Here is a 23845-nt window from a genome sequence, read left to right as displayed (position 1 = left end):
GACAACTAGAGAACAAAGATTTCACTGGTCTGGAAGAAGAGTAGGAAGCAGCAAAAAGCATGGAGAAGGAGGAAAAAATGCAAGGAAAATGCAGGAGGAAAAGACTAGCAAGGATGGAAAAGGAACAGAAAGAAGAGAAGAAAGACTCAGTGACATGAAGAAGACAGGAAGGTGGGCAAGACTAGTGGAGGCTTATATGGAAGATGGGGGAGGAAGGAAAGAGGTGTTTTAGAGAAAAGAATGAGAAAATGGAGTAGAGAAATATGACATGAATAACAGGAGGGGAAGACAACTGGAGGAGAAGTTAGAGAAGAAAAAGAAGGCCGAGGAAAATAGGAGGAACAGAGAGGTGAGGGAAGATAAGACGATTAACAAGAGCAGAGGGGGAAAAAGAAATAAAATTTATGTAGACGAGAATAATGGGAAATGAAGCAAACAAGGATTAGTAGAAATGAGGATGACAGAGAAGAGGAGAGGAAATGAAAAGATGTCAACTAAGAAAAAGAGGATGAGATGATGGACAAGAAGAATTGGGGGGGTTTTTTGTCATTCATTTTCACAGCCGCTGCATCCGCTGTCGCAGTTTGCCGGAAGAATTGTTTTAATGTTAGAAAATTGCCTGCACATTGAAACCGTTTTCAACGCAGAACTCTACTCACTAAGTGAATTACACAATCATCTGTCTGACAGCTGAATCCACCAATCATCACAAAGAAAGCAGCTCACAGTGAGCTGGTGACTACAGGGTTACACACAACCAAACTGCTTCAGCAGAACATTTGGTGGTTATATTTTGCTGAAGGGCTTCCTTTGTTAATACCTTTGGTCCACCATCACACAGCAACACTGTTATATAATCTTAATAAACTCACGTTCATCTGAGTGTGAATGTACCGGTCGTGATATTTGACTGAGTATCCCCATCTAGTGGTGAAGAAGGCTCATTGCAAACAAATACCCTTGAAGCGTTATGTAACATCATGACGTTGACGTAAATCCTCTGAAAAGGTTCTGGTTTCAGGGAAACTGCTTGCTTCAACTCTGGTGTGATGTCAATTAAGAGTAAAATGAAATACATTCTTGACAAATCCAAAGCATCAAATAGAGTCAGTGTGACTTGAGTTTTTGCACCATCTTGTGGGCATCAAATCACAGGAGAGGTAGTTTGTGTCTCACAGAACCCACCGAAACCAAGAGCTGCTGCCATTAAGCAAGTACAGTGGTACCTCTACTTACGAATGTCTCTACATATGAAATGTTCTACTTACAAAATGCCTCAACAGGAAAATATTGCCTCTAGTTAAGAAAGAAATTTCAAGTTACAAAAGGAAAAAATACAGTATGGGCTGATACTCGCAGCTCCCAAAGGTTCCTGAATGCAACATTCTTAATAAATTAATAATAATAATAAATTTTATTTATATTGCACTTTACGAAAATCTCAAAGTGCTACAAAGACAAAGAAAGCATAAAACCTACGGTGAAGCAAACTAATAAAACAACACAACCCAACAATAAGGCATATATAAAAGGCTAAAGAAAGGCCTTTTTAAAAAGGTGAGTCTTTAGGCTATGTTTAAAAGAATCCACAGTCTGTGGCGCTCTCAGATGGTCAGGGAGAGCATTCCACAGACTGGGAGCATCCGAGCAGAAGGCTCAGTCACCCATGCTGTGCAACTTGGCTCTGGGGACCCTAAGGAGATTTGCTGTGCTGGAGCGGAGGGTGCGTGAGGAGGTCTGGGGCACGAGGAGTTCCTTTAGGTAGGCTGGAGCATTACCGTGTACGCACTGGTGGGTGAGGAGGGAGATATTATATTTGATCCTGAGTTCCACAGGGAGCCAGTGCAGTGATTCCAGGATGGGGGTGATGTGGTCGAATTTCCACACCTTCATCAGGATCCTAGCAGCGCTGTTCTGTATGTATTGGAGCTTGTGAATGCTCATGCTAGGGATCCCGATGAGGAGTGCATTACAATAATCCAGCCTGGAGGTGACGAAGGCGTGTACCAGTTTTTCAGCATTGGACAGAGAGAGTGTGGGGCGGAGCTTGGCAATGTTCCTAAGGTGGTAGAAGGAGGTCTTATACAGATGCTTGATGTGGGTGTTAAATGTCAAGTGGGGGTCCATTCTCACGTCCAGGTTGGTGACTGCTCTGGAGAGTGGAATGACCCGACCAGCAAAGGTGATAGAGGTTATGGGGGATGATCGTACTTGGTGTGGAGTACCGACAAGTATGGCTTCGGTTTTGGAGCTGTTGAGTTGAAGGAAGTTGTGGTTCATCCACACCTTAGTCTCCTGCAGACAGGCTGACAGTGCAGCTGGGGATGGAGATGATGACAGGGCTGTAGGAGGCGTCGGCTCCGTCCTTATGTAGAGCTGCGTGTTGTCGGCATAGAAGTGAAATGACACGCCGTGCCTGCTGATGACACGGCCGAGGGGGAGCATGTATAGGGTGAATAAGAGGGGGCCAAGGACAGATCCCTGTGGGACACCACAGGTGACAGGCTGGGTTGATGATTTAGCGCCATCAAGGGAGACGCACACGGTCCGTCCAGCCAAATAGGACTGGAACCAGCTCAGGGCCAAGTCAGAGACCAACAGTGGACTACAGACGATCCAGGAGGAAGGCGTGATCCACTGTGTCAAACGCTGCCGATAGGTCAAGGAGGACAAGAAGGGATGGACATCCAGCATCCGCCGCCATCAACAGATCATTGGTGACCCTTACTAGAGCTGTTTCAGTGCTGTGAGCTGACCGAAACCCAGACTGGAACTTCTCAAAGATGTTGTTGTCTTTGAGGTGGGTTTGGAGCTGAGTGGCAACTACCTTCTCCAGCATCTTGGAAAGGAACAGGAGGTTGGAGCTACCTGTAGCTACCGAGGGCTTCCGGGTCCAGAGTTGGGCTCTTCAGGAGGGGAGTGATGATGGCAGTTTTGAGAGCTGGCGGAACATGGCAAGCCTGTAGGGAGAGGTTGATGACATTGGTGATCAGGGGACCAATGGCACCAATATTAGCCTTCACCAGGGCTGTGGGGACGAGATCCAGAGCACAGGTAGAGCTCTTCATCCTCCCGATGATGCGCTGTACCTCTTGCTGTGAGGTGTTGTAGAAACAGCAGAGAGGTTGGGAGACTTCAAGCTGCAGGACGACAGCTGGAGCAGCAGGAGCAGAGGAACCAGGGAGGAGAGAGCGAATGCCATCAACCTTAGTTCTGAAGAAAGACATGAAGTCATATTACTGCTTCTCGGTGGTCTCTCTGTGTACCTGGGTTTAATGAGATTGTGTATGGTGGAAAAGAGCTGTTAGGAATTGCCGGGGCTGTTACTGATGATTTTGGAATAAAACTTCGACCATTTTTAAGGGCTTTGGAGTAGGCCTTTTGGTGTTCTCTGTAGGCCACCCTGTGCACGGTTTGTCCAGATGCCAGGAAGCGCCGCTTAAGGACACGACCAGCCACCTTCATCTCCCTCAGCTCGCTGGTGAACCAGGGGGCAGAGTGCAAGAACGCCACTGTCCTGGTCTTCACAGGGCCATGGACATCCAGGAGTCCACTCAGGGATGTGTTGTAGAAACCTACTGAGTAGGTTGAGAGGGTCGGAGAGGTGAGATGTTGTATCCAGGTTGATATTCTTGATGTTCCTGAAACAGATCTGGCGTTTGGGCTTAGAATGAGGGGAGGGGAATACTGTCTCCATAGACACAGCCATGTGATCCGACACGCCTAGGTCACACACCAGTAGGTTGGTAATGGGGGCAGCAGAGTCAGTAATGATTAGATCGAGGGTGTGCCCCCTGGAGTGTGTAGGTACATCCACACTCTTATAGCTGCTCTGCCATTGGCTATTACCTAGTATCTCCCTGGCATCCCATTGGATAAGAGGGACCTCTATGTGTAGCTAGATGCAGCATCTATGCAGCGTCCTCGTCATTCGGTCCTCGACCCATGATGTGTTCTGATAGTTTTACACGGATATATTAACTTTCAGAGTATTCACTATGGACCCCAAGAAAGTGACGGAGAAAAGAGGAAAAGCTTTTTTTGTCCGTACAAACAAAGCAAGAGATAATAGAAAAGCATGAAAGAGGGAGGCGTTTGGTTGATCTCTTCAAAGAATATGGCCGTAATGCATCTACAATCACCACATTATTAAAACAAAAGGAAGTTGGAGAAGTTCAAAAGGAGGACTGGAATTCACTGTTATTCAGCATGGTGGGGCAGGAGGGCATGAACCAAATGGGGGTAAAAAACAATGAGGACAGCAGTTAAAAGGTAAATGACCATCATTTTTATTTTTACTCTATTCTTTTTTTTTTTTTACATTATGCACAACTCTCATTTATTGTGTAATAATCTAATCGTAACATGTATTTGTTACATGTTTTGATGCATTTTTATGCTTTAAAAAACATTTATGTCTGAATTTTGGGGGGCTTGGAACGGATTAAGGCATTTGCATGGAAAACGCATCTCTACTTACGAAATTTTCTACTTATGAAATTTCTTCCAGAACCAATTAGTTTCGTAAGTAGATGTACCACTGTACAAGCATTGAAGTAACTCGTTCCAGTCAGTGGGACTGTGTGTAAGATAAAGTGTGGTGATAAACTAACCTGAGGGAAACCAGGCAAGGTTGATTGGACTGTATGCTATGTAAATATGTTCAAACATATACCTGCCTGGATGTGAAAAATGATTTGAGAATAATGTATGAACAATTCCTGATAAATCATTCATTTCTCATCAAGCACAAATATGTCTTCAATATTTTTTAATAATTCCTTTTAAAAAAATAATGACAAATTAAATGCATACAGTACATAGAAAGGACATACATATTACAATGTGCATTGTTTTCCAGTGTGGTTCCAGCCTTGTTTTAACGTTAAATCTTCCACAGTAATGGACAATCCTCCATGCAGGCCAGCTCAATATATTCACAGACAGCAATAACAAAACGTAATGACTTCAGATTCAGTAACAGTAGTACTGTAGATTGCCTCAGCAATTAATAAAACGTTGTAGTTGTGCTTTCTTAACACTGTAAAGATGTCATTGTTGCTATGGTAACCAACAACAGCAGCCTTATGCTATACAAGCTGTGTTGCACAAAGCAGCTCCCCATGATGTTCAATGTCCAACAGCAGCCACACAGTGCAGGCCAACAGTTTGGACACACCATCTCCTTCAATGTATTTTTTAATTTTCATGACTATTTACATTGTAGATTCCCACTGAAGGCATCAAAACGATGAATGAACACATGTGGAGTTAAGTACTTAACAGAAATGGGTGAAATAACTGAAAACACGTTTTATATTCTAGTTTCTTCAAAATGGCCACCCTTTGCTCTGATTACTGCTTCACACACTCTTGGCATTCTCTCGATGATCTTCGTCACCTGAAACGGTTTTCCAACAGTCCTGAAGGACTTCCCAAATGTTTTTAACACTTGTTGGGCCCTTTGCCTTTCACTCTACGGTCCAGTTCACCCCAAACCATCTTGATTGAGTTCAGCTCCAGAGACTGGAGCCCAGGTCGTCTGCCGCAACACTCCACTTCTCTCCTTATTGGTCAAATAGCCTTCACAAAGCCTGGAGGTGTGTTTGGTGTCACTGTTCTGTTGAAAAATAATCATCTGACTAAACACAATCTGGATGGGATAGCATGGTGCCGCAGGAGGCTATGCTAGCCATGCTGGTTTCGTGTTGGAACCAAAGATCTCAAATGTGGACTCATCAGAACAAAGAACAGACTTCCACTGGTCTAATGCTCATTCATTGTGTTTCTTGGTCCAAACAAATCTCTTCTGCTTGTTAACTCGCCTTAGCAGTTGTTTCCTAGCAGCTATTTGACCATGAAGGCCTGATTCACACAGTCTCCTCTTAACACTTGTTCTACAGATGTGTCTGCTGCTAGAACTCTGTATGGCATTCATCTGGTTTCTGAGCTGAGGTGCTGTTAACTTGTGATTTCTGAGTCTGGTCGCTCAAATGATCTTCTCCTTAGAAGCAGAGGTGACACCTGGTCTTCCTTTCCTGGGTCGGTCCTCATGTGTGCCAGTTTCATTGTAGCGCTTGATGGTTTTTGTAACTCCACTTTGGGACGCATTTAAAGTTTTTACAGTTTTTCTGGACTGGCTGACCTTCATTTCTTAAAGTAATGATAGGCTCTCGTTTTTCTTTCGTTAGCTGATTGGTTCTTGCCATAATATGAATTTTAACAGTTGTCTAATACGGCTGCAGCAGTGTATTAACCTGACTTCCGCACAACACGATTGATGGTCCCAACTCCATTGACAAAGCCAGAAATTCCACTAATCAGTCCTGGTAAAGCACACTTGTGAAGCAAAAACCATTTCAGATCCCTACCTCATCGAGAGAATGCCAAGAGTGTGCAAAGCATTTGTCAAACAAAAAATGGCTTCTCTGAAGAAACTAGAATACACATGTTTTCAGTTCACTTTTTTTTGTTAAGAACATAACGTGTTCATTCATAGTTTTGATGCCTTCAGTGAGAATCTACAATGTAAACAGTCATGAAAATAAAGAAAACGCATTGAATGAGAAGGTGTGTCCAAACTTTTGGCCTGTGCTGTATGTAGACTAGTCAAGTTTACAGCCTCACCCACTTTATTGTCTGTCAGACACATTTTAATGAATGACACACCGAGGACAGAAGTCATCTGTCATTAGTATGAGTATGGACTGTTGTAAATTTTCTCTGCAGTGTGTTCTGGCACTGACGCTCCAGCCAGAGCTGGGGTCTGTTGTCCTGAAGAATTGTGGGTTCTATTACGTGTGACAGGAAAATGGTACGATTTATAATGGATATACCATTACTGGTAGCAAAATTCTGGTGAGAGAGAGAGAGAGAGAGAGAGAGAGAGAGAGAGAGAGAGAGAGAGAGAGAGACTGAGACATGCTAGGATTTGTATTCCACATATCCATATCCAGCATATTTCAAAGTGACTAAAGCATGAATGTGATTTTTTTTTTAATCAGTATATGAAGGTGACAAATAGCTCAACAAATACACAATATACTACCATGCAACAACCACACATGGACACCCTGGGACATGTGCACTGTCCAAATACACTTAGGAGACATCTAGAAGACAGCAGCTACAGGCTGGGATACACGGGTAGCATCTGGTAGCAATTGATAATTACTGGGAGACAGGCCTTACCTGTAGATGTGGCATGTTTGACATAGAAGGATGTTGGTTAGAGCTGTTATAGCCTTCAGGGTACTCTGTAAGTATGTCAGAACTAATGAGTGACCCTGGGTTTATTGTTAAAAATAATGACAATTTTAAAAAAAAATCCCTGCATTTTAACACGACTATTGCAGCAATCATCCAGACATACTCATTCAGGAAATTAAATTTCTCTCTAACTTGTAATTCTTCACAGATGAAATGGTACAGGATTAGTAAAGGATTTACCAGTGAATGGGGTTCAAGTCCTCATGCCTACTTTGGAAGCCTGAACTTGATTGCTTGCAAAAAGTTACCCGTGTAACAATGCCTCAAAATTTTGGACACCCCCTACTGTCAGCCCACAAAAAACATTTTAACAAAGGTACTTTTTTCATCTACAGCAACAATAAACCTGTTTTAATAAACAGCCTCTTCATAGTTCTTGATTGCCAAATGGATTTTAATTTCAATCCAATGAAAAGGTGGATTTTATTTCTGATTAAATCTCCCACTCTTCTTCTTCCTCCATCCGTTCCTCCACTCTTTTCATGGGATTCTTCCATTCTGTTGTTTTCTGTCAGCATTTTAGTTTCACTGTCCTGCAATGAAAAACAGAAGATGTTCACAGGCATAATCCTTGAACAAACTAGACTCAAAAACATTAAAACACAGGTAAAATATCCAAATTGTCTATAAATTTAGTTGTAAATTTAATGTAATAATTGCATTGCATATTAACTTTGCACATTTCCTGGCAGCAAATGTTAAACAGCAGATGACTCTAACAGGAAAAGCTCAGCATTTTTTGAGGTATAGGATCTTCTGTGAGTTTCCTAATCCTGTGACATCATTTCATCTTGACTTTGATCTTGATGGTTTCTCCTGTCTGTGATAGTTCGCCTGTGTATTTATTCTTTGTACCTCTTTCATTTTTGAGGTCTCTGTATCAGTTCTGCATCTGTTTTTATGCTTTTTTACCCTATATTAATTTTTCATGTACTCTAATCTGGAACCTTTAGGATGGGAGATTGAGTAGTCCCCAAAGGAATAAAAGGTTGGTGGTCTGATCCCCTCCCTACAGTCTACATATCAAGGTATCTTTGAGCAAGACACTCAAATCCGGTTTGCTCCCCAGGTGGGTCAACGGTGCTGCCCACTGAGAGGGACCAAATGAAGAGAAACACATTCATCCTGGGATTAATAACTAAAGTATAAAAACTTATACATGCAAAAATAAAATGCAAAACAGAACCAAGCATCCTGTTGTCGATATCTCTCTCTAACTCATACTCGACTGACTGATTCTCTGCAAAATGACAAGAGGAAGAGGAAAGTCTAGACCGGATGGTCTCTTCTGTGGAACAGTTAAAGAGTAAATTAAAGAGCGACTTTGATAAGTTAAGGAGTGACTTTGGTGAGTTAAGGAGTGACTTTGGTGAGTTAAGGAGTGACTTTGGTGAGTTAAGGAGTGACTTTGGTGAGTTAAGGAGTGACTTTGGTGAGTTAAGGAGTGACTTTGGTGAGTTAAGGAGTGACTTTGATAAATAGTTGGAAGAAAAGCTGAAACCGGTACTAGACTGCATGGATAAAATGCAGGACGACATGAAGAAAATGCAGATGCATGTATGAACTGGTTGAAAACATGTAGGACCTGTTTCACGAAGGCAGAGTTAACAAATCCTGAGATAAACCTGTGGTTCTGGGTTGATGTATCCTGAACATGGGAAACCAGGGATTTTGGTTTCACAAAGGCTTTTCAAGGTTAGTTTTGTTAACCCAGATTAAGTTGACCCGCAGTTTAATAAGTGCAACAACTCTAAAAAAATTTTGCTTAATGCATAAGAAGACATTGAAGACATTTTCAGAAGAAAGAGCAACAGCTGTGCAGCTGCAAACTCGAGGGAGATGACGCAGGAGTGAATTGCTGCTTGAGTAAATGTGTAAGTTTAAACGTAGTCCGTTGCAATCATGGTAAAATTACGGAGTTAAACAGCTTGAGTAATAGTTTATTAATTTGTATTTTAATTAGGTGCAATCCAGCGGGAGAGAAGTGCACATGTCAGCAGCTGAGAATGAAGTATAAAAACACAGTTCACAGACTTCTGCATCATCTCATTAGGGATCCTCCTCATCCCCATTATGTTTGATATTGTACAGTAAATATTAAGTGGACGTTTGACTGTTCAGTTGTTTTCTCGTCAACATAACGCTCTTTTCACGCACATAAATCTGCTCTCATCTATATCAAGTTCTGTTAGATAATGAAACCTATTTGCATGTTTTAATGTTATGTAAATAAAACAGTGAATCTCCATATGCATGTTACAAAAATAGTTGAAAAGAAGAATATTCCTACCATTGCGTATACTTATATAAGAACTGATATCAAGACCTGGCATCTAGCTCTTTTGCATGGTTTCCTTGAAAATAGGCAAAACACTACTGTAGTTCTTACATTAATAGCTTACATTATAACTGCTTTAAGGCAATCCAGGTAGTATTTTATGTATGTTTTAGTCACATGTTACACACAGGTGTTACTAATTGATAAGAAAAAGAAATTAACAAGAAATAGAAGAAAACAAATGTGGTCTGATACTTTATTTTACTGATTTGTTTCTTCCCATTGCTTCACATTCTGGTGCAATATAGAGTAATATGATATTAAGCCTCCACTGAGGTATTAACACTTTATTATCCTTTTTTAACAGAGCATGGATGGACAGTAGCAGGAGGCTCCCGACTGCACAGATTATTCCCATCTATCTGCTAAAGAAGTTTATAGAATTCACTTTCTACAGAAAAAAGGAAATGTTTTATTTGGACTTCCAGATTAGGAGGGCAGATTTGGACATTGAAATACTGGAGCACAAGTCAGAGGTGGGTGATGGTCACAGGTGAATCATGTTAACTATTAGAATGTTAACTATTGGAACTATACAAAAACTGTGTATTTGTAAAAAATAAAGATGGTGGAAGGAAATGTGTATTATATTTTTTTATTGCCCGCTGTGGTGATGGTGACTCTGAAATGATTCTGGCAGATGGTGTCTGTCACTGCTCTGCCATCCTGGATAGCAGGAATCATCCTGAGGTGTCGTTGGCACTGGAAACTGGCTTTCAGCAGGCCTGTGGTCATCTCCACTCGGATTCTCGTCACGCAGTGGACCCGGTTGACGTTCTATTGAGTGTCTGGGTCAGAATAAAGGTCAGCATCCTTGGTTGGCGTGGGTACACACACACACACACACACACACCCTGCTCCAGCTGTGTCGTAAAAAGTCGAGGCCAAATCTGTAATCTGATTCAGAAGTAACTGACTCTGTATCCATTACAGGTTGGTATACCCCTGCATTTAACTCGCTGTAGGTTATTGAATGCAGAATAGGAAAAATAGGGACGGTGCCCAGCAGCCATATACAGTACTCAAACGCTTCGGTTTACCTTTCCCATGTTTCATTTATACTGCGATACTTTCGCTCCCTGAGATCTCTCATTGTCCGTGACGATCGTCAAGAAACAGCGTTAATTACGTCCTGTCTGTAAACATCTGTTGTCGTCGCCACTGATTATTGTCCCACTTGCAAACACTGAGTTTTACATGTTTTTGCGATGTTTACTGGTCAATAGGATCAGCCCATGTTGTGTTTACATAATGAACCATGGAGTCTCATTCGGCTGCCTGAGAAAGCAGCTCCACGCTCAGCACAGAGAAATCAGCAGTTATTAACAAGAGAGACAAACACGAGAAAAATCAAAGTGAAATATGTTGTAATGACGTTACTGAAAGAAAAGTTCCGGACTGAAGACCCACCTGACATTAGTGCACTTGCGTTCATGTGGCGCAAGTAAACAAAACGAACGTGAACGCGAGGGGGTTGTGTTGATAGAGGGCACTCAGAGGCAGTAGGGGAGATAGCGAGCTCAGAGCCACACCCCATTAACACCAAGTGTTTCGGAGCAGAAGTGATATTATCAATATTCAATCAAACCACGGATCACTTTGAGGAAAGACATTTCAAATGCAGTGTAGTTGGACATCTGGCAGTTGAATGACATGAATTTAAAAAAGCATAATATGGGTCCTTTGTGAACCCGGAATCCCTAACATAACTCAGGTTCTCCACTAAACCTCTTTTGTGAAACTGGCCCAAGGTCTATTCATGAACAGTTGGAGAAACTGTTGGGGCAGTGGCTGAATCCTGCTTACTTCAGAGAAAAAACATCATTTTCAGTGACTATAACTTACTAGGAAACCAGTTCTTAAGGTTGGCATTTTTCCATGCATGGTTTTTCACGTGCCCCTCATTCAGAAGGGGAGACTGAGAAGAAATGTTGTTCAGTGTTGTGTAAGAATACCTGTTAGAGTGGTTCAGGGTAGGCCTGTCTTGGGTCGTAGGTCATGTCGGACATGTAGGGGTCATGGAGGTCAGGGTCTAGTGGTAGGGTGTCCAGAGTGAGATCAGCATAGCCGTAAGGATGGTAGGAACCATTTAAGTCTGAGAAACAAAGGAGCACAAACAGGTGCATGTTCAACCTGTTAAGGACATTCTGGTTTTCAGAAATCGAAAGCAGTGTGGGTGGGTCTACGAACTGGCAAACAACAGTAGCTGGCTTATAGCCACACATTTTGTAGAAGAAGAAGATTTTTAGAGAAACACTTTAATCACCCTCCACCTGTTTACAATTTTACTTAACAGCAAACCACAAAAAACATAACTAAAAATATATACAATTTAAAAAGATATTGGTACATATTTTATATATCTTTTGTGCATTACATCAGATAATTTGCAAATGTAAGTTGATCTTCAACTAAAGTCTATGAAATATTTTTGTGAAACCAAATGTTTTGATGTCTAGATTTTGTGTCACTTATAAAAACCAAACTCTACTTTTAGTCAACATTTGATGTCGCAACAAAAAACTGTAGCTGCTTCTTGAACTACTGATCACTTAAATTGTCAGTATTGCTTCAACTTTAATTAAATTTACAAGCTACCACTTTTGCCTATTTTTGGATTTGTACCAAGCATCATAAATAAAATTTCCGATATTAAAATATCCCTGAACAAATAAAAAACATTTGTTAAAGAGTGGAGAGCACTGCAAGTCTCGTACACTCACTAAAAACATGAAAAACTGTCTCACGAAGGAAACAGAAGGGACACTGGTTCAACACAGCAGGATTAATAGCAGAGATAAAACCATTAAAAACCGATGGCACCATGTCACTCAACACTTTCTTGTTAATCACCGTCACAGTTTTCAATAAAGTATTGTTTAGTTGGCTGTGTGCAGGCTGACTTCCTGACGGTCTCTGAAGAGTGGGCCGTCCAGCTCCCCGAATAGTGGACTGATGTGAACTTCTGGAAGTGATATGTTTCATTAGGTTCATCTCGTGACTGTAGATATTCTAGAAATTTCGAGACGCAGCCAGGATCTGGAGGGAGTCTGGTTTGGGGACCAAGGGACTTCATCTCTGCTTTTTGCAGATGATGTTGTCCTGTTGACCTCAACAAACCTGGACCTTCAGCATACACTGGGGCGGTTTGCAGCAAATGTAACGCAAGTGGGATGAAGATCAGCACATCCAAATCCGTGGCTATGGTCCTCAACCGGAAAAAGTAGGTCTGCTCTCTCCAGGTTGGTGGTCTTTTCCCCAAGTGGAGGACTTTAGGTATCCTGGGATCTTGTTCATGAGTGACGCGAGGACGAAACGTGGGACTGACAGATGGATTAGTGCAGCTTCTGCAGTGATGCGGTCACTGTATAGGTCTGTCATGGTGAAGAAGGAGTTAAGTCGTAAGACGAAGCTCTCGATTTACTGGTCAGTCTATGTTCCTACTCTCAACTATGGTCATGAGGTTTGGGTACAAGTGGCTTAAATGAGTTTAATGAGTTTAATATATATTTCTGTGTGTCTGTGTGTTCCATTGAACCCCTGGTTGTATCTGTGTATCTGTATGCTCCCACCCAAGTATGAAAAAACAGCATTATCTTTTTATGGATCTCTTAAAAATTTCTGGAAAATTGATGCATGTTCATTGAAACCAGTTCAGTAAGTGTGAACTTCAAGTTAATTGATTGATTTGTGTTATAGGTGTATCTATACCGCTCAACTGCTTCCCTTTTTAGGGTGACACAGTATATAATAGGAGCAATCAATAAATCCCACCTTCACCGTCCCCCATGTTTCTCACAGAAACGTGGGGGAAGGGAAAATGCAGAAGCCAAATACAGAATTAGAAGTTGTGAAGAACTTCATTTGAACAGCACAGCTAAAAAAAAAAAATCACAATTGCTTAACAGCAATTTTATGGACTTAAGATATATTCTGCACCGCACACATCTAGTACCGGAACCAGAACACATTTCTGCAGCAAGAAATAGTGCTTATTCAACAGAGGGGACAGCTCCCGGGAATCGATGGGCCCTACAGTACACCATCTGCTTGTTCTGGGCGATGGTGTGCAAGAAAGCACACCTCTGGTGAAGCCAACGTGTGGCTGTGCTGGAAAAAGAGAGAAGTTGTTATGTTGCATGTACCCTGTTTCACGCCCCCAGTTGGCTGGGATAGGCTCCAGTATCCCATAACGGTGGAAGAAATGGTTATTAAAAATGAATGAAAGGATGAATGAATGCATGAATCAATGAATGACTGTTATAATTAGGCTGAATTAGGTTTGTGGGCCCTTTCTTTGGATGTGTAACAACACCCCCGGGTGATTTTGAACATTGTTTCATTTTACTACTGAACTGAATGTCAAACAGGATTTGAAAGTCAACACATTCCTTTTCATTAATATTTTATCGCATATCACAACTTTTTTGGAATTGAAGCTGCATTGTATCATAAAGACACAATCCTGTAAAATAGATGGCTGCTACTCGAAAAGAGAAGATCTAACAGTGCTGTAATTTATTCAGCGGCCCTCTAGACCTTGTTGGTCATAAGTCTCTGTGCTCTACCGACTAAACACACCAGTGAACCTTTTACTTTTGTCTATTCTGGCAACCTAATAAGAGCAGAATAGGTTTTGGCTTCACCTTGTTGGTACAGTTAAATCCTAGTATTCATATTACATGATTTCCATGTTCCAATACACCTGAGCCTCAATGAGGAAACTCTTGACACGTTGTATGCTTTGCCCCTTAGAGGCAGTCTCTTAAGATAATATATTTAGGTGACTGGAGGGCTGCATGGAAGATGTAACAGAGAGTAGAATATTACATAAATATGTCTCTGATAGCAGCACTATGAATTCAGAACCTTCAGCTGACCTCCATTAATATGTAATGTAGTATGTGTGTGTGGGGGTGTGTGTGTGTGTGGGTGTGCGTGCATGTGTGTGTGTGTGTGTGTGTGTGTGTGTGTGTGTGTGTGTGTGTGTGTGTGTGTGTGTGTGTGTGTGTGTGTGTGTGTGTGTGTATAAGCCAACGCTGCATTGGAAAATTAATCATCTAGAAAAATAATGGGATATGTCAAACCCAGTTTTCAATAGGACCCACAAGCTTTGCTATCATACTCACACACATACATTTAAACACTTGGGCTGAAGACTCGAGTATTAATTAAAGATAGAGAGGTTGGGGATTAGCATATACACAGAGGAAATGAGAAAAATACAGTTTAATGACAGAAGCAGTCCCCTGCATTACCTTTTGTTTCTGTTCAAGAAAAAATATGTTAAGGTTAAAGTCCCTTGTGAGTTTGCATTGGTTTAGTATTATCTAAATAATTACTAAATAATTTCAGTCAGAGAGACGAGTGGGTGAAGTTTAAGTAACTGTTTATTGCTGCAAATTTGAAAATTAGTTTGTCAGAAGGCCCCTCAGCTTTTTCTAATCAGGGAGCTCATGAATGGCATCTGTATTCATCAAGGGACATACAGTAAACCCCCCCCCCCAAAAAAAAAACCCAACAACAACAAACAGTTTCCATACCAAGCAGGGGTTGAATAATTCGACAAAATTGACGTATTCTGTTAAGAAATAGAACATAATGTAGAGCAAGACATGCATAAGCATAGGAAATCAGATGAAGTGACTAAAATTACAATGAACCATTAGTGAGTTGACAGAAAGACGGGAAAGAGCTTCACAATACTATAAATAAAACAAACAATACTTTAAAGAAAAGCCAGCAAAGGCAAGGTTGTCATACTTAGCTAGCGGTGGCAAACGGACAGCAGTGACTTTATGAGCTTACTTTGTGTGATTGGAATACATACAAAAAATAGAGGTATGTATCCTAATTAATTCATATTTAGCAGTCACAAATACATGAAGTTCAGCAGTGAGCTGAACAGAAACAAGCTTGAATCTAATCAGAAAGGTTAGTGTTGACACAATGCAGAGCTTTGACTGAGAAAAAAGTCGCCTTTAATTTTTAACCATTGGTGAGCAAAGGCTAACAGTTTGTACATCAATCAGAACAAAACTGATTGAGGGATGGCATGTATGCAATGTGTAGGCTGTAGCCAGGCTTATGGATTGCAGTAACAAATAAGTTAATTTGAGCATAGTCAATGAGGCTAGCTAACAATATGACGGTTCATTAATAAACATAAAAAGATGAAATCAGGTGGCACAAAACATGCTCAGGGGTGGGATGAGCATAGGGCGGGTTCATGATAGGCTATCAGTGCTGACTGAGTGACAGGAAAGCTTTCACTGACAGCAGTGAACATGTAGTAGTCAACAAAGTGCAATGATGTTGAAGAAATTGAATGCTACATCAGATAATCAACTACAATTACCAAAGACTAAGTGACATTAACAAGATGAGATGGAACCTGCCCCGATGCTTAAGTCAAATAATTCAGTAGGATGCAATGTCAATGGTGCCATTAGCAGCAACAATAAAGATTAAGGAACAGAAAAATGTATTAAATGTAGGGGTCACAAATGAACATCAACACCATCAGCCACGGTGAAACTGCTCCGTGCTAAGAGAGCAGTCCAGACTTTACATACACGTATGTATCCTAATGTGTTATGTGAAGAAGAAGAAGTTTTATTATATGTCATTAAATAATCATACAACAGATCCTAGATGCATGTTTTTTTCGTGATGTTGGGGCGAAACTGGAGTACCTGGAGAAAACCCATTCAGACACAGAAAGAACATGCAAACTACACAGAAATGCTGGGATTTGAACCCATGATCTTCTTTCTGTGAGTCGGCTGTGTTAACCACTGTGGCACCGTGCCGATTGGAGCAACCCAAAATGTCTAATATGACCAGACAGGAATTTTTCAAGGTGAAGATAAATCTCAAAAACGATTTGATTCAGTAAATTTGATTATCATGGGAGAAACAAAAATCTACAACTGATGTACAAACATCAGAACCGAAGTTTGCATTTAGTTTGATGAATACAATATCATTGTTTTAAATATGCTACAAATGCTATTATTAATGATATTAATTTCACTTCTCCTTATTGTCCCTCTGTTTCTACTTTTCTGATTACTCAAGCATACAAATTTTCCTGAACCAGTAATACGACTCAGGAATTTTACAATGGATTGCATTAAATCTGAAACAATTTGATTCCTCATCAGACCTCCTTGAACCACGTTTCAGTTAAAACCTTTTGTTAAAGCTGTTACTGACAGGTCATTAAAGATAGAAAGTGCATAATTTGTATTCAAGCGTGTAAGATATGAAAATCCCACTGCAGAAAGACTTTTTAAATCTATGTATGTGACACTGCATTAAACTATATTTCCCTGTAAATTAGGGTACTCACCATCCGCTAGGTACGTGGGCTCCAAGGGAACAGCAGTGTGGGCCTGCGAACAAAAACAGATATTCTTGTGCATAAGCAATAGCAACATTTTCTCTGTCAAGGCAGACAAGATAAAGTACTTACCACACTGAAGTGAGCTGAATAGGAGACAGACTGAAATAAAATTGTATATTTGGATGACTTTCTGTTTTTGCTGCATGTCTCCAGTCGACAGCATCATCCAGTAGTGGTTTATTGCACTGAATAAGCTAACATGATGTAACAAGCATGTCACACCGGTCAATTAAATATTCTGTGTATTTTTGTTTTGTTTTGTTTTCTTTGTATCTTCTTCAACTAACATACAGTGATCCCTCGTTCCTCGCGGTTAACACATTCCAGGAACCACTCGCAATTAACAAATTCCACGACAGAGCTACAAACTATTTATCTTATTATTTACGGTAATCTAAACGTTTATGAACCCTCCTCATACTGACATTAAAGCACCTCCTATCTGTATTACCTTTAAAACACTCTGATAGACTGTTTAAAGCACTTTTGTGTCTCCTGTACATCCGAGACTCACGGAATGGAACACACTTCCAGATGTCGTCAGCCAATAGAATGCACGTATGGTATCACGTGACCGCCGACCAAAAATCCACGATGAGGTAGAGTCGCAAGGATTGATGCACGAATGCGCGAGGGCGCACTGTATCATATCATTGGTTGACACCCTTAAAATTGCTCAGTTCTGCACACAGTTCTTTACAGAATACACTTGTGTCGTTATTCAAACACATCAGATACGCAAACAGAAATCGGTGGTGTTAAAGGTATCAGGATGCCTGTACACCCACACAAAGTACACTGATCTTAGTACAAGTACACTTACCATTTCCCAGGCAGCTGGGTCATGTTTGAAAAGTGAGTGTGTGAGCTCAACTGAGACTCTCTTCCTGTAGTCGGAACTTTTGTCCTCTGAGATTCGAAACAGCACTGCAGCAGCATAGGTGGCTGCGGGTAAAGAACAACATCGTCGTGATTTTCACACAAACCCACACATACTTAAAGCATTTTTACCTAAACCAAGTATCTGACAGAATCGTACAATTTTCATTTAACTCATTTGAATACATGCCACATACCTGCATGGATTTTTCAAATTTAGCAAAAATGACATTGAAGAAATGACTGAAGATTTTTTTAATCATAAGTGATTAATGACGTAACCTATTAATGTGTGTGTGTGTGTGTGTGTGTGTGTGTGTGTGTGTGTGTGTGTGTGTGTGTGTGTGTGTGTGTGTGTGTGTCTGTGTGTGTGTGTGTGTGTGTGTGTGTGTGTGTGAGGCAGAGATGCGTACCGATTCCCTCGTTGTTGGAGTGCAGCAGCTCCATGAGGGGGGCTGATGCTCCCTCAGCATCAATGAGCTCTGCAGACTGTTTGTCCAGCGCCAACTCACACAACAGGCCCGCTGATACCCGTTTCACGTTCTCCACATAAGAGTACAGCAGCTAAACACACACAAACGTCACCTCATGATCTTATAGTTTTCACCAAACAGGTTACTCATTCACATTTGATTTGTGCAGAGCAAAGCTAAACAGGTGCATTCATAATGCTGTCAGTCCAACCACTGTCAGGACACAATGAGGCAGTCTGCTTCTCATTCGATAAGTTAACCAAAGAGTTTCCATGATCGCAACACATGTATTGCCTTTGGGTCAAACACAGTGTTTGACTTAAAGGTAATGGTTTTTCTATTCTGCAGATTTTTGAAGTATTGTTTTTTAACTTTGTTCATAGCAAGAGCTTCTTGACACTATAACAAACTAGGATAACATCAAGTGTCTATCAGTTCATAATAAAATACTGTATATAGAGAGTTCAGTGAACAATGTGCTGTTTTTACATTTAAGAGAGCATTTACAAACACATTGCTATTTATACAGGTTATCTGTCAAGGTTAAAAAATGTAGTTTCAATCTTAGCAAGACTCAAATAATCTATTAATTATGTCAGCCTTGACACAAAATGTCTTCAAGATAAAGGTAGTGATGTGACGTTCCGTATGAAGGCTTCGAAGCGTGTGCCGTGTGTGTGTGTGTGTGTGTGTGTGTGTGTGTGTGTGTGTGTGTGTGTGTGTGTGTGTGTGTTGCATACTGTACTTCTTTATTTTGCTGACAGTTTTATTCACAGGCTTTTTGCAAAACGCCACACACTTCAAACTCATGCCAGCTGATATTTTAGCATCCAGTAGATGTCGTACTAGAGCAAATGAAGCCTCATGAAGCTTCGAACCGCAGTGAACCGATTGGATGAAAAGCTTCAATGCTTCGTGAGGCTTCATCTGCTCATCACTAGATAAAGATGGAATTAACAATGAAGAAGGTAGAATCATCCTGGCACCTCAGGGACATGAAAAACGAATCACTTCTGCAGGTTGGGCTGCCTAATTGTACACATGCAGTATGCATTTTGTGCCTTGCAGATGTACCTGTACAAACAGTGGTATTGTTTGCATGCTGGCAATCTCTCCTCTGTTTATCGGGTCTCTGGCTAGAATGTGCAAAGCTCCTGTGCAGCCTTCTACTATTTCCTCCATACGAACACCATCCTAATGAATAAGAATGACAGAAAGAAACAAGAAAGAAAGAAAATGATACCACCTTTGACACCATCAAAAGTGTTCTTTTTTCACTGATAATGGCCATTCTTTGTTTTTGTCAACATTCTGTAATGAATTAGAATCAGTACCTGCGTTACAGAAGGAATGGTTTGAGTTGAATGCTACTGCTAGTGTTGGAAAAAAATACCTCAAGGTTGTGGTTCATGTATCAGCTCAGCTTCATAGCAGTATGAGTCAATTATGACTTACAAACAACAAAACTTGCACAAAAATAAATCTTGCACCACCTTTACGCTGTAATTTTTTCACCACAATGACTTTTTCATTGTCATTTCCTTTTTAAAATGATAATTTTAATAACACTAGTCATTAAATTTCACGTTTATCATCTTACAAATAGCTGGTATTCATTTACTTTTGTAATTTAAACTTTTGCGACGTTCTATTCTTCTTTACCTAAACCTCAACTCTAAATATAAGTATTTCAACTTAACAGAACATATCAATTTAATAGAAACATACATTCCAATGGTATTAAAAGGGTGCATTAAAAGAGCACTGAAGACCTGGAATTGTGAAGAAGAAGAAGTGGAAGTCTTTTATTACAAAAACACTTTAATCACTATCTACCCATGTGACATGAATTAACCAATGAATGATGACTTCCGTGTTTTAAAAAGCCACTTGTTATCCCCTGTTCCTTTTTCACAATGAGGAAGACAAAGGAGCTATCTGAAGACATAATAAGTGTGATAATTCGCAAACACAAGACCTCCAAAGGGTATAAAGCCAACTCCAAAGACCTTGGTATCCCGGTTTCAACAGTGCGTAATGTGATTGAGAAGTTTCACGAGCATGGAATTGTCAAGAACCGCCCTGGACGTGGGGGAAAGAGAAATGACAAAGAATGGTGGGAAAAACATCACGTCACACATCCAAAGACCTGAAGGCCAACCTGGAAGAGTCTGGGGTCATGGTTTCAACAAGTACCATACGCCGCACACTAAACCAAGTAGGGTTGTACGGGTGAAGGCCAAGGAAGACACCATGACTGAGGCAAAGACATAAAAAGGAACGACTAATCTTTGCTAAGGAGTACCTGGAAAAACCACAATCCTTCAGGGAAAATATTTTTTGGACTGATGAAACAAAAATAGAGCTTTTTGGCAATGTACACCAACAGCATTGAAGGTGCAATGAAGAATACAAGGAAAAGAACACCTTTACAACAGTTAAGCATGGTGGAGGATCCATAATGCTGTGGGGCTGCTTTGCTCCATCTGGTACTGAAGACCGTCATCGTATCAAAGCTGCACATGCTGGGTTTTCTTCTTCTTCTTTGAGATTACAATATGTTAGTTGAAAAAACAATATCCTTTGATAAATTTCTTTGGACCTCCAGTTAAAAGATCCTAATCATATAGATTTGGTACATTTCCATTTATTTCTAAATATATTTTACAGATTATGCTAAACACAAAGGGGTGCAAGTGCAAGTGGATGTGGCGCGTCGTGCACGTGAGCAGGACATGGACATGACAGATGTGAACCACATCTAGGGGGTGTAGCAGGCGTTGACGGAAGGACCTTTTTAATATATAATGGCCGTCCCATACAAACGACGCGTCTGGAAGTTGATTTGATGAATATTCAATCAATGATATTGAAGACCACTGATCAGTTTGGGGCAAGAAATTTCAAATACAGTATAGTTGGACATACGTGTGTGTGTGTATATGTGTGTATGTAACCCTGACCTGGTATGTCTGCTGTGCAGAGGAGGCGTGTCTTTGCGTGTCCTGGTGAGCCTTCAGCAGGAGCTTTACCAGTCGCGGAATCGCACTTGCCTCCCTCAGTGGCGTCTGATTGGCAGGACACAGCGCCAGGTTTCGGATCAGACCAATGGTTGCCTGCGGAGGACAGGACAGACGTAACTCTTCGAAGCATGTAGCTGGCATGTGTCTTATCCAGTGAGTGATGCCTTCTATTAAAGCAAAACACTGGAATATGACCAAAAACAAATTCATTCATATTTCAAACTGTCCAACGTACACTGAAGTGCTTCAAAGAAATTACCTTCTATGTGTCAAGTCTTTAAGCCTGTAGACATTTCAGATATAAAAATTTAGAAAAGCATGGTAACACTTTGAAAAAATGTTTGCACATTAAAAAAGCATGGGAAACTGAAAATATGAAGAAAGAATGATAAATGTTATTTATTAAATGAACTAAATATTGTACTTTATACTGAAAACCAGGCAGTATCTGGAGTGAACACCATTTCCCTCACATCTCGTTCGCATAGAGTTGATCAGGTTGTTGATTGTGACCGCGAGAATGTTGATCCACTCCTCTTCAATGGCTCTGCAAAGTTGCTGGTTATTCAAATTCAATTCAATTCAAAAAACTTTATTAGTCACCACGGGGCAATTGAAAGCAAATAGAGCAGGATCGGTGTAAAAGTGCAAACATACAGTGTAAACATAAATAGTGTAAACATAAATAATAGCATGAATATAAATATAATGTTTATGTTAAATAATGATTCAAAACCTAGTTAGTTCAAAAGCTAGTGCGTTCGTTCAAAACATAGTTAGTACAAAAACCTACTTGTGTTCAAACTGTAATGAGTTAGTAAGTTCAGAAAATAGTGTAAAACCTATTTAGTTATTTTAAAACCTAGTTAATTTAAGAACCTAGTTTGTTCAAAAACTAATTCATTTAAAAATAGTTAGTTTAAAACCTAGTTCGCTCAAAACCTAGTTAGTTAAAAAATAGTTAGTTCAAAACCCAATGACTTAGTTCAAAACCTAGTTACTTCCAAAGCTAGTTAGTTTGGAGTCTAGTTTTAAAACGTAGAGGGTTGGTTAGTTAGGTTTTTAAAAAAACTTTAGTTTAAACTTTTAAACTTTAGTTTGAAACCTAGTCAGCTAGTTACTTTAAAACCTAGTAGTTAGTCTAAAACCTAGTTAGTTAGTTTTGAACCAAGTTAGTTAAAACTAGTTAGTTAGTTCAAATGTAATTTCAATGTAATTTCCCTTGCGGGATAAATAAAGTATATTTCTTCTTCTTCTTGTTCTTCCTCTTCTTCTTCTTCTTCAAAAAATGGTTAATTTAAACCTAGTTAGTTTTAAAGCATAGTTCAAATCTAGTTGATAATAATTACTTTAACTAGTTTAATAGTTATTATTAATAATAATAATTTAACGTAAATAGTGTAAACAATGTAAACATAAACAAAAAACAATTAAATAATAACATAATATAAATACACTGTTTATGTTAAATAATAATTCAAAACATAGTGATTTAGGTTAATACCTAGTTAGATTAAAACCTAGTTAGTTCAAAAACTACTTATTTTAAAACCTAGTTGGTGTAAAAATATTATATATATTTTATATAGATGGGTAGATAGATAAGTGACATTCATAACATGCACCTGTGTTCTTCATCCATAACATACGAGTGCATACCATAATCCCACGACCACCGTGGGCCACTGGAGCCACAAAATCCACATCAGAAAACCCCTCCCCCACACAACACTATGCTATTTGTTACCTGACCTGGAGAGCGTGACCTGGAATTCATCAGTGAAAGGAACACCTCTCCAATGTGCCAGACGGCGTGTGAGCATTTGTTCAATCACGACGGCTACAACAACGAACTGGAGTCAGGGCGAGACCCTGATGGGAACGACGGGCATGCAGAGGAGCTTTCCTGAGACTGTTTCTGACAATTTGTGCAGAAATCCTTTAGTTATGCAAACCAACAGCAGCTGTCCAAGTCTCAGACGATCTTGTGAACTTGCTGGGTGTGCAGGTGCTGGGCTGATGTGGTTACACGTGGTCTGCAGTTGTGAGCCTGGTTGGATGTACTGCCAAATTCTCTAACATATTTTGGAGATGGCTTATGGTAGAGAAATGAACATTCAGTTCATCAGCAACAGCTCTGGTGGACATTCCTGCTGTCAGCATGCCAGTCTCGTTCAAAACATCCTCATGGATCTTTTTGACAAAATTAAAAACATCCACCAGCACCTTGGATTAATCCCTCACCTCAGCGTGTCAGCCAACCCATCCATACACTCATTCTCCTTCCAGCTACCCACTCCGTCAGAAATCACAAAACTCATTAGAGAATCCAAACCATCCACCTGTCAGCTGGTCCCCTGGCGACACAGTTTGTTAAATTCTGTCTCCCCTCACTGATCCCCCTCATATCTGCCATCATTCACTTCTCAATCATCAATGGAACTCCCTTCATTCA

General features: G+C 40.4%; 2 protein-coding genes across 8 annotated transcripts in view; one reads left to right on the top strand and one right to left on the bottom strand.

Moving 5' to 3' along the window:
• rbfox1 (RNA binding fox-1 homolog 1) overlaps positions 1-10229 on the top strand; it is a 106422-nt gene extending 96193 nt beyond the window's left edge. For 2 of the 6 annotated variants that reach the window (XM_068336018.1, XM_068336022.1), the window contains one exon: positions 9915-10138. In XM_068336018.1, coding sequence (XP_068192119.1) covers positions 9915-10104 — 190 coding nt within the window. In that variant the 3' untranslated portion in view covers positions 10105-10138. Of the gene's footprint in view, positions 1-9914 lie in introns of all 6 variants that reach the window. The other 4 variants (XR_011038308.1, XM_068336017.1, XM_068336020.1 and 1 more) reach the window with 4 other exon arrangements.
• LOC137609184 (junction plakoglobin-like) overlaps positions 6576-23845 on the bottom strand; it is a 66206-nt gene continuing 48936 nt past the window's right edge. Inside the window, exons 11-17 of one of the 2 annotated variants that reach the window (XM_068336015.1) lie at positions 21331-21483; positions 19442-19561; positions 18308-18458; positions 17839-17960; positions 16962-17004; positions 11563-11702; positions 6576-7802 (exon numbers count right to left, since the gene is read on the bottom strand). In XM_068336015.1, coding sequence (XP_068192116.1) covers positions 11566-11702; positions 16962-17004; positions 17839-17960; positions 18308-18458; positions 19442-19561; positions 21331-21483 — 726 coding nt within the window. In that variant the 3' untranslated portion in view covers positions 6576-7802; positions 11563-11565. Of the gene's footprint in view, positions 7803-10275; positions 10396-11562; positions 11703-16961; positions 17005-17838; positions 17961-18307; positions 18459-19441; positions 19562-21330; positions 21484-23845 lie in introns of those variants that run through there. The other variant, XM_068336016.1, reaches the window with a different exon arrangement.

This window comes from Antennarius striatus, chromosome 16, assembly GCF_040054535.1.
Source record: "Antennarius striatus isolate MH-2024 chromosome 16, ASM4005453v1, whole genome shotgun sequence".
NCBI classification, from domain to species: Eukaryota; Metazoa; Chordata; class Actinopteri; order Lophiiformes; family Antennariidae; genus Antennarius; species Antennarius striatus.
This window is presented reverse-complemented; position numbering and strand designations above follow the sequence as displayed.